This window comes from Aethalodelphis obliquidens, unplaced genomic scaffold (genome assembly GCF_003676395.1).
Source record: "Aethalodelphis obliquidens isolate GAN/ISIS:26980383/991018 unplaced genomic scaffold, ASM367639v1 scaffold8, whole genome shotgun sequence".
NCBI classification, from domain to species: Eukaryota; Metazoa; Chordata; class Mammalia; order Artiodactyla; family Delphinidae; genus Aethalodelphis; species Aethalodelphis obliquidens.
The window spans coordinates 60,942,032-60,953,057 of NW_020837952.1; the positions used below are offsets into that span (position 1 = coordinate 60,942,032).

General features: G+C 48.7%; 1 protein-coding gene across 1 annotated transcript in view; it reads left to right on the plus strand.

Moving 5' to 3' along the window:
• ATXN10 (ataxin 10) overlaps positions 1–10,803 on the plus strand; it is a 154,543-nt gene extending 143,740 nt beyond the window's left edge. Inside the window, exons 11-12 of the mRNA XM_027107963.1 lie at positions 8,836–9,023; positions 9,500–10,803. Of these exons, the coding sequence (XP_026963764.1) occupies positions 8,836–9,023; positions 9,500–9,502 (191 nt within the window). The 3' untranslated portion in view covers positions 9,503–10,803. The remainder of the gene's footprint in view (positions 1–8,835; positions 9,024–9,499) is intronic.
• Positions 10,804–11,026: the final 223 nt, after the last annotated feature.

An 11,026-nucleotide genomic window follows, 5' to 3' on the forward strand; every position in this document is an offset into this window, starting at 1 on the left:
CAGATAAACTGGCAGTCTTGGCTTACATGAGAGACACTTAAGCTAATTCCTCTGGCAAAGCTTTGCTTACGTAGGAAGGTAGAAATTCATTCAAGCCAGCGATTCCTTTATTCCAAAGAGCACAGAGCACTATAGAAATACCCTCCTACCTGGCTGCCAGGGCCTTGAGTGGGCTGTCTCTTCTGGGCTCTCACTGGCTTCTCTTCATAAGCTTCTCAGTCGTCAGAGCCCAGGGACCTCAGGTAACGTCACACCCTTCTGCGCCATCGCCAAGTGCAGCTTCTCTTCATAAGCTTCTCAGTCGTCGGAGCCCAGGGACCTCAGGTTACATCACACCTTCTGCGCCATCGCCAAGTGCGGCTTGCTGCCGGCAGTGCCCCTGGATGCGAGTTGAGACTCTTTCCTTGAGAAGTTTACTCTGTCCAGAAAGCCTCTCCCTCAGGAGGTCTCCCCTGCAGCCCAGAGGCTGAGGCTGTGCAGCGCGGGGTGGGGTCTGTGTGCATGTGTCACTGATGCCTCACGTACAGCTCAGATCTGACGGGAGAACTGGGGTGCCTGCCCTTGTTAGAAGACGGAGGCCAGGCACCAGGGAGCATTCATCCAGAGGTGTTTAAAACTTCCCTCCCCCTGTGTGCACCAGGAGCTGCAGTGGCCCAGCCCGGAGTCCCTGCACACAGGTGAGCACACGTTCCATAGAAGGGCTCAGGATGACACGGTGACAGTATAGCATGCGGGGACCCAGGAGAGGGGGAGGGCGACCCCCCATGGGACAGGCCCTGCTCCGTATCGTGGGCCTCTGCTACATGCCCGGCATGTGCCAGGCTCTGCTGAGCACGGTACACGCAGTGGCTCCTGCGGAGTCTCAGAAGTGACGTTAGAGCCCTGCCCCAGATACACGTGGAGCCGCTTGGTGGCCCCAGGCCCTGTGCTTTAAGTTAGAAGTGGCCGTGGTTGGTTCTGATCTGAGACCTGTTGTGTGGCAGACGCCAGACGGACTGCCCCTTACCACGCCCGGCTTTGAGGTGGTGAGTGAGATGACTCCAGAATGCGCAATGGACAAAATTAGTTTCGGTGCCGTAGGATCCTTTACCACAAAACCCTGTGGATGTGAGGTACCTGCAAGCCCAGCCCTCGCTCGGCCACAGGCGCTTTGGAGTGGGGAGCGCGTGGTGACTGCGGACCCGAGCGGGTATCATCTTCCCGTTACTTCACCGCCACACTGACAGGCTCGCTGGGCGGGGTGGCAGCAGCCAGCCTTGGGTGCCTGCGCTTTAGCCATCTGGGATTCGTGAAGGACAGAGGGCTCATCCCGGCCAGGGGCCAGGCTGAGGACCGTGGTTCCGCGGTTCTTCGCCCACGTGATGACGCTGACGGGCCTGGCGAGATGGAAGGACGGCTCAGGCTCCCGAGAGGGGCCTTCAAGCTGGGACCAGCTCATCTCTCCCTTTAGACGTTGGGTTGACGGAAAGCAAGTCGTGCATACTGAGGACAGTGAATGGAGCCTTTGTTCCAGAATCTTTAAGAAACAGGTTATGCACAGAGACAACATTTCTCTGGTTGACCCTTGTATATACGTTAGGATATTTCTGTCAGATTCAGCAGTGTTTTATTGGGCCTTTGTACCACCTCTTTGATGTTCTAGTTCCCTAGAGATTTAAGAGACCGAAAGGCAGCCTCGGCTTTCCAAGCAGTGGTGTTCCTGAGATGACTTTTTCCCTCGATAAAGACTGAAAGCCTCTCCTCCTTGTAGGACATATTAACACCAGTGTTGCTTTATGTTCTTCGGACTGTGACCTGCAGTTTACAGATCTGCCAGTTATTGGTTCCCCCACCCTCTGCTGTTAGTTGGGGTTTATTCTACCGTGTTCGGTATTAACGATTAGCCGTTAATTGGCAAATGAGAGCGTACACATACATTGATTTATGAATGCTGTTAGGATACACTACAAAACCTAGAACAGTCCGCATCGGCACGGCACTGAAACACTTGAACCACAGATGTGCCCTCGTATTAAATTGCAAAAATGCAGAGGGAAATTAGACATCAGATAGACCAACAATTTGGAGAAGGAAGAGGGAGCCCAAAGGGTGGTTTGTGCTGGTTACTGAACACACACTGGTTTCCAGCACCGTGAGAGGAGGCCGGGTGCACAGTCTGCACGATGAAGACTTCCACTTTAGTTTTCTGAGTGAGAAGAGTGCGTAGTTTAACTGAGTGACTTACGTGGAAGTTGAGAGAATCGTTGCAGATGAAGGCAGAGCTGGGATGCGCTTTACTGCGCAGTGAAGTTTCTCTTAGTTTGGAGGTAGAGTCGCCTCTGCAGAAGTGGTTGGCACTTCATACAGGAACACTAACGGCGTTTTTCAGGTTTATTTCCTCCGCGAGGACCCTCTCTTGTCTGTGCCCCGTGTCATAAGTAAGTTGCCCTCCCTCCTCTGCCCCCGCCTCGCCCCACTCAGGTGCCCCCTGTGGCGTGTTTGGACAGGTTCCTCCTGCAGCAGCCAGAGCCTCATTGGAGCCTGGGGTTCCCTGGGCAACCGTTTGGGAAATGCCTTTTTTTTTTTTCTTCTCTCCTCAGAAAGTGAATACTTGAAGAGCAGGGCAGAGGTGGGTCAGGACGCCTGCAGACGGGGTCGGGGTCGGAGACCTGGGCCCACCGGGAGTGTGGCCCCCGAGGTACACAGTCTCTCCAACTCGCGTGGCTGGGAGGGAAGCAGAGCTGGTTATCTCAGCAGGAGAAGTCATCCTGTCGGTGTCACATTCCGCGTCCTTTCTTTCCTTCGGCTGACAGAAATTGCCATGTTTTGAAGTGTTTGGTTCTCAGCAACGTAAAGCATTTTCAGAACATTTAAAACCCAACTACTGCTTTGCAGTCTGAAAAATTACGCAGTTTTACCGTAGTCTGAGAAGGTACTAGTTGTGGAAGCTGTTTATTAAGCATCCTCACCTTGAGGGAGGTCTTGTCATGATGTGGCAGAAGAGGACAGGTTTCGTGGAAGCCTAATGACACGGTCTTGCCTGGTATGGGGCGTCCTGTTCTCAGACCAACTTCATCAAAGGTTTCTGACGTCTGTTCTGTGGCCTGCTAAGTAGTATGCTTTGGAAAGTTTGCCATAAACTCCTTGCCATAAACGGGTTTGTCGTCTAAAAATAATTTTTAAAAATATCCTGGAAGCAAAATTAAACGTAGATATTATGTATAGTAGACACATTTGTTATATGTATATTATACATTTTATATTAAATATAGATATATATATTACACATCTACAGGTATATTAATATATAAAACACCATTTACAGATATTACGCGTATAGTTTTGTCTGTACACACATATATATCCTGAAAAGTCAGTAAAATCTTCTATCATTTAAATTGTTTTAATTTAAATAGTTTAAGTTTTTCAGTACCAGTTCCTTTAAAAGCTTATTTTTTCATTCAGCAAATATTTATTGGTTCCTTCCATGTTCTAGGCCAGAGTTTTGCAAACCTTTTCTGTGAAGGGCTGCATTTAGTCAGCAGTTTTGGCTTTGCTAGCCATACTATCTCCATCACAACTCACCAGCTCAGCCGCTGCAGCGTGAAAGCAGCCGTAAACAGTTCATAAATGAATGAGCATGGCTGTGTGCCAGTAAGACTTTATTATGGATACTGAAGTTTGAACTGCAAATAATTTTTGTGTGTCACAAATTGGTATTCTTCTTTTGACTTTTTTCCCCAACCATTTAAAAATATGAAAACTACTTTTAACTTGCAGCCATGCAAAAACACGGGCCATAATTTACCACCCCCTGTTCTCAGCAGCCTTCTAGACACAGTAGTGACCAGAGCAGAGTCCCTGTCATAGCCGGGCCTGCGTCCCGGGCACCTGCAGGACTTCAGGCAGCACTGATTTCAATAACTGTAAGTTAGGTGGCGTCTTTCTCATCAGACAGTTCCAGGTTTAATGTTTTAACTCACCTAACTTGACTTTAAAAGTGAATTGGGCACATACATCTGCTGGTTGTGGACTCTTTTTCTGTCTCGGTTAGTCCCCCAGCCTACATCCTTCTGCCCTGTCCTGTCTCCTCACCTACCTGGTGCAAGGCTGCAGGGCTCAGCGTGGAGCCCGCGTCCTCCCGAATCCCGATGCACCACTGCCGCCACACGAGTGCTCGGCGGGGGGTGGGGCAGGGACCACTTGTCGCTTGGACTCACCAGGCCCTGTGGTTTCCAGGTGCTCAGTCCCACGCTCGTCTCTGTGGCTCCTTCAGACACCACGTGTTCTGATGAAGAGCTGGCTGGACTGTCGAGTCCTCACCCTAGTGCTGATCGCAGGGTTCTTTGAAGGCAGTTTTGTAACAAACAGGCTCACGCCTTCTGTTTGGAGTCGCCATGGCAACGTTAGAAGCTGTCTTTCTAAAGCCAAGCAGACAATAAAGCACTTCGAGTGTTAAGGATTAGAGGCTCTAGAAGATGTTTAATTTTCTCCCCCACTCTTGCTTGCTTTCTGTCTCCGTAGAGAGGGAACAAGAGGGTGATGTGAATATTAACCGGGGCACGCTTTCATCTCCCTGTGACCCTGGAGGCTCGGCCTTTCCTGCGCTAACGAGGGGAGTCGTGCGTGCATATTCATAAGCCGGGCTTGGGCATCAGACACTGCTCACGGCGGGGACGGGGGGTGCGGCTTTCCGTGCTTCTCTTTTCGACGCAAATGTTATGAAAGCAACGACTATTAAAATTTGGTTTTTTAATTATTATTAAGTCGGAGACCCTAGACATTAGTGCCAAAATGTTCCCACTGGAAATAGGGACAGATTAGAGGACCTTTGTGTGGTATTTAATTTATAGGCGGACAGTACAAACCCCAAAATGCTGTGCTTGTTTAGGGTAGAGATGTAGCGCACACCTTTAGTATCTGCCCAAGAAGAGCGTGAAGCGGCACGTCGTGAAATCCTCCTTAAAGAGGAAATAAGATCAGTTTCACTTACAAAGAATATGAACTGTATACATTTAAGTGAAAGTGTTGGGGGTTGCACTGTTGTTCGTGTGTTATCTCTGATATTCAAGGTTCTGGAAGGGCATTGACCCCACTGTGGCTGTGTGGCCTTCCTCCCCCCCACCCCTCCCATGCCCTCCACTTAACGTCTTTTGCCCTTTGAATACCGGTTTCGGAAGAAGACTAGATTGCCTTTGCTGCCTTGGACTCCAGTGCTACTTCCGCTGGGTTGTTGATATGGTGGCTGTACCAGGAGCCCGATCCGTGGGAGACGTGACGGTCACGTCCGTTCCTGAAGCCGTGCAGCCCAGCGGGTCTGTCCATCAGGAAAATCGTCATCAATCTCATCCTCTTCCGTGCTCCTTTTTCCTGCATATAAAACGGGGATCATGTAAGTTTTTCTACAGAAATGAGATACTAAACACTTCTTAGAACACCGTTATGGGACTTCCACAAAATGTGCTAGTTACCCCCGCAGATGAACATGATTGAAATCCACCCTTGCATCTGTCCACATGGGAATTCTCCCATGTTTTGTTGTCATGGACCTCTTATTTACACGGTCCAGCTTCCTTGCCCAGGTTGCATTTACTTTCATCTAGTCTCAACCCTGCAAAGCCCTGAGTCAGGAAACCACGCCAAGGACTGCTGCAGAAGGAAAAGCACAGCCTGTGTGGGTCACTACAGTGCCTCGATGCCTTCCTGCGCGCGTACACAAACGCGCACACACACACGCACACGGTGAGTGGGAGATAGCGTTTGCTCACTTGGACATCAGGCAAACATTTCCCAGCACCGTTCTTGGAACAGAGGACAGAAGGGTAAATAAGACATCAGACTTGCTTATGAGGAGTTCACAGGGTGTTCAGGCGGACAGATATAAACAGATAATCATAGCTCACATGACGTCAACAAACACATTGAGAATCCACTCTGTGTCAGCACCGAGCTGTGTGCTGGGGATCTAGAGATGGATTCTGTGTGGCTCCTGGCCTTGAGAAGCTCATAGACACCTAAGCAGATAAGTAAGTGCAATGGGATGAGAACTAGTTAAAAAAAAAAAGGGCGGGGGGTGGGGGGAGGTGTTTTGGAAATACAGAGCAGGCGCGCCTAGCTTATGCTGGTGACGAGGGGGGGCTGGGACAGAGAGGGTGGGCTTCCAGGAGCGTGAGCTCGGCTGTGCGCCCTGTGGGGAAGGGGCAGGTGAGGGGAGGCGTGTCCCGGGGCAGGGCCTCATGTGTGGACAGACAGGTGGGGCCTGGCGAGGTGATGTTGACAGAGCCTGGGGTGTGAAGGGCACCTGGCACAGAGAGATGCGGGGACCCTCTGCAGGGGTCTTATTTGCCCTGTAACTGAAACCATTTGACAGTTCGAGCTCTGCATGGTGGTTCCTTCCCCCAGAGACACTCGGCATTGGCAACTGGCAGTGACAAGGCTGGCATCACATTCCTCGATTACAGAGCCAATCAACCCTCCAGTTTTGAGGTGCTTGCGATGCATTTCAGGGAATTTCCCTTTTCTTTCAATTATATTTAAGCTTCCTGGTTAGGAAGCTTCAGGAAGCAGCTTTTTGCATCTGTCATTTAGCGTTAGAGAGTTATACCTATGAACTAGAATTCTCTAGGCTTGCCTAAATTTACCCTCAGATGTTCGCTTCGCCAGTCGGTTCTCATGATCACTGCCCCCCCCCCTTTTCCTACAACAAGTGAGGAAATGGATTTGAGTAATGATGATGTCCTGCATGAGAAATCAGTTGTAGCAAATGATTCATTGTTGAGAAATTTACTGATGTGTTGGAAGTTTCTGTCGCCCGGGATCATTATTTTTATTCTCTATCCTGTCACAAAGTGGGGGTTTGGTGATGTGGCAAAGGAGGAGAAACGCAGATTTAGGTGTTTGTTTTTTTTTTTTTTTTTGCGGTACGCCGGCCTCTCACTGCCGTGGCCTCTCCCGTTGCGGAGCACAGGCTCCGGACGTGCAGGCTCAGCGGCCATGGCTCACAGGCCTAGCCGCTCCGCGGCACGTGGGATCTTCCCGGACCGGGGCATGAACCCGTGTTCCCTGCATCGGCAGGCGGACTCTCAACCACTGCGCCACCAGGGAAGCCCTGATTTAGGTTTTACGTGTTGTGAGTACTTGTGTGGATTCATCTCCAGGAAAGGAGTACCGTCTTCTAAAGGACTTGGGCTTTATCATGAGAGGATGACAGGCAATGGCGAGATGAGAACACTTTCCCCACCAAAGGGGGCGGCTGACTATAGAATCACATCAGCTGGGCGCCGGCAATTCCCATTCTTTGCCCTTTGGAACACGTTAGCCATTCATACCCCCGAGTGGTTTTGATGATAAGCCTCTTAAGACCAGTGGGTCATTTCCTCCACAGCGTTTGCTGGTCCTCTTCCTCATGCAGCCCCGTGGCCCGTCCTGGAGGAGCTGGGGAGGCGGGCCGGCCGGCAGCTGGTTCCTATGTGAGGCCCCAGTGTGATCGGACTGCGGGCCAGTGTGGGCTGTGTTGGAGGGACTGACAGGGAGCAACCACAAAATGCTTCCTGAACGCGAAGCTGGTGCATTTCCTGTGTTTCATTTGCCTAACTTTAGTCTCAGGCTCACTTTTTAGTTTCCTCTGAGGTTATTGCACTAGGGAAACAGTTTGATACACTTTCTTTGTGCATATGGCGGCCTTTCTCTGTGGCTTCCTGTGTCCAGACGAGGAGCCAGAAGCGTCTCTGCCCCAGCCTCACCGCCGTGCTGGGACGCGCGACCGGATCAGGAGTGCCGACTCAACAGCTGAAGGACCCGCCTCTCATACCTTTTGGGGGCACAGAGCCCCAGTTCCGGCATCAGAAATGCCTGCATGGGAAACGTCTGGTAATAAGGAGAAAGGGCTTTTTTCCTGCTACCTTCCATCTGATCTTGGGCAGGGGGGCCTCTTTTCATTGGAAAAAGTGTCTGTTCCACGCTTGGCACTTTGTTTCTTCCGAGCCAACAGAGGGTGCCAGGCCCACTGTTCTTGGTATCTCTCTGTGTCCCTGGATCCAAGACTACAGCAGTTTTTATACAGCCTTTAGAGAAGGACATCTAGCCGCAACTTAATGCCTTTGTGAGGTTCACGCAGCTCTTGGTAACTAAGTCAAAGACTTCAGAAAACAGTGCAGGGATTCTGTATCTTCGTAAGGTGTCTTCTGTCTGCTGTGAAAGACGCTGCGCACAACATTTAAAATTAGGGCCAGGGCACAGTAAGGCACAAGGATGAGATGCTTTCTCAAGGGCACAAGGATTCAGACTGAGCAGTAAATCCTTCAAAGTCTTCCTTCATCTTTAAAATATGGAATGAGGGAAATTCCATGGTGACTCCCAGCAAACAATTCTTATCTGTAACTGGGCTTACTTTAAACAAGACGGTTGTCTTGTCTGATTCCAGCCTGGCATCTTCATGCCTCATCCTGTAGCGCTCTTATTCCTGGCCTGCTGACTCAGTAACATAATCATCCAACGTACGTGTGTGCGCGCGCGCATGTGCAGTCCTACACACAGGCTTGTGTTCACATACCTCAGGTGTGACTGCTCTAAGCCTTTGCTTCCTCGTTCATTCATTCAGTTCAGTGTCTGTGGGCCGGTTGCTGGACACCTCACACACACACACACACACACACACTGGACATACATTTGTATGTGCGTGTCGTAGCTTTGTAATTATTTCTCGCTTTGCATGCGTATTCATAGCACATCCTCAAGAAAAATGTGTTGATTCTGGGCCTTTAGGGTTGCTTGCTCCTCTCCTCCTTTTCCAGTAATGCTCGTGGGAAGTTCTAAAACAGGAAAGCACATTGGCAGATTCCTTCACTCTGGTTCCAGTTCTAACCCAGTGGGTGGTGCTCGCCATCCGAAACCTCACGGAGGACAATAGCCAAAACCAAGACTTGATTGCCAAGATGGAGGAGCAGGGCCTGGCAGACGCGTCCCTGCTTAAAAAAGTGGGCTTCGAAGTTGAGAAGAGGGGCGACAAGCTGATTCTGAAGTCCACTAGTGACACACCTCAGCTGGTAAGTATGCCAGAAGGAGCGGTAATGCCCTTTCAGTTTGTAGAAAGTGGTCCCTGCTTCCCCGTCACCTTGGGTGTGACACAGTTCCTTCATAAGAACATGGATGGGAGTAATTTTGCCTTCTAAGATGGCAAAGAAAGCCCTAAGTTTAATTGCAAGTAATTTTTCATTCAGGCTTTATGCTGCCATTTTCTTAAGAGAGTTGAAATTTCAAACTCGTTCTAGGGGAAAAATAGAAAATGGTATCGAAATTTTCACGTGGTCTAAAAGTTTTTGGCAGTAATTAGACTTTCTTTAAAAGATAGCTAATGTTCAGCAATGAAAAGAACACAAAACTCCTTGTATGATATTGAATGAGTTGTTTCAGGTTTCTTTCCATTACTTCTATCGTTGACCAAAATTCTCTGTATGTTTTTTCATTTGTTCTTGTAAATAGCTCTGTTACATCTGCAGTTTTGTTTCTTTTTTCTTCTTAGTGAATGAACTCTCCATCCAAAACTCTGAATTTTTGGAATCTGTTTCATGGATTTTTCATCTTCCGCAGTATGTGAATTTGCGAGTGTTTGAAGATTTATTAAGTACAAATTCAAGAACCCGTGAATCTTTTAGACAATAGAGTTAAATGCGTATAAGCTTAAAAGTGAAAGTACATGAGTATTCTGTGGTTTCTTTGCTTTAAAAATGTAATTGTCTGGTTTGCTTTTGTCCCTGTGGATACAATGTGCGTTTAAGTGATATATTGTACTTACTGTGGCCGCAGATAATAAATTCCTCTTGTTGAGCGCATGTCCCTTCCTTGGCAAAGGCTTGGAAGTTTGCTCGGGTCCGCTTGCTCCTCGGCAGGTCGGCCTCCTTCCCTTCATTGTCTCTTCCCGTGGGGTTTTCTGGGCTGTGGCAGGCAGCTGAAGTAGTTTCTCACTGTGATTAATTCTAGCAATCTCTTTTCACCCCTTCTGCCTTTCCAAAACATTGACAAGACTCATTTCCAGTTAATTAATTCGAGAGATGCTGAAGAATAGAGGGCTGTCCCTCTTCACTTCAGGTCCTGGGCTGTGTTGTCACCGAGCCCTGTCCCTTTGGAATGTGGCGGCAGTGAGCGGGTGAGGGAATGTGGGGGCCGTTAACTCTTCCCTTCCCAGATCACCCTAGACTTGGGCTTCTCCAGACCCGTGACGTTTACCAGCCATGCCTGCATCTTACCCACTGTTAAGGCTGTAAGTGGGAAGGCATAGTTCATGGTCGTCTCTGTGTGCCGGGCCACAGTGTTAAACGCTCGTCCGTGGCTTCCTCAGTTTAAAAAGCCCCAGTCTTGGAAAGGCGCACCACTCGGTTTGGGCCAGGGCTTCACTGGAATTGCGAGAGTAGCTTTGAAGAGGTGGGAGGTTAATTGACCTGTGTCTGTCTGTCTGTCTGTACCTCTCTCTGTATAGACACACACTCAGAGGTAGAACTGGATTAAGTGAGCACTAAAATCTTTGTAACCACCCAGATCATTAATATAATCCACAAAAACTCTCATGGGAGGTCCTGTTGCAGACGCTTAAAACATGTTATCTTCTTGAGCAGCCATGTTACTAAACTAAAATATCTTGTGAGGTTTTGCACAATTTCTGTTGAACCTTCCAAAATGAAAACAACAAAGACCCAACCAGAAGTTCTACAGAAATACCAACTGTTCCAAAGTAAAGTGCTCCTAAGTTTCTGTAGCCATACTTAAATTGCTTTGTAAAAAACAGCTTTAAGCATGTTAAGAACAAAATAAAAGGTTTCCCATGTGTGATCTGATGCCCTCTATATAACTGAAGAAATACCAGCTTCTAGGACTGTGATAATCTATGAATAACATTTTTTTTTCTCTCATTTGTGACATTCCGTCAGTAAAGAATCCTTTGCAAAATTCAAATTGCACGAAGAAGTCATTCTCTTCTGGGACACAAAGAGTTAAAACCTTATTCTCTAAATAGAAGTCTGGCCAAAGGGAAAAAGCAGTGGGGGTCCCTTTT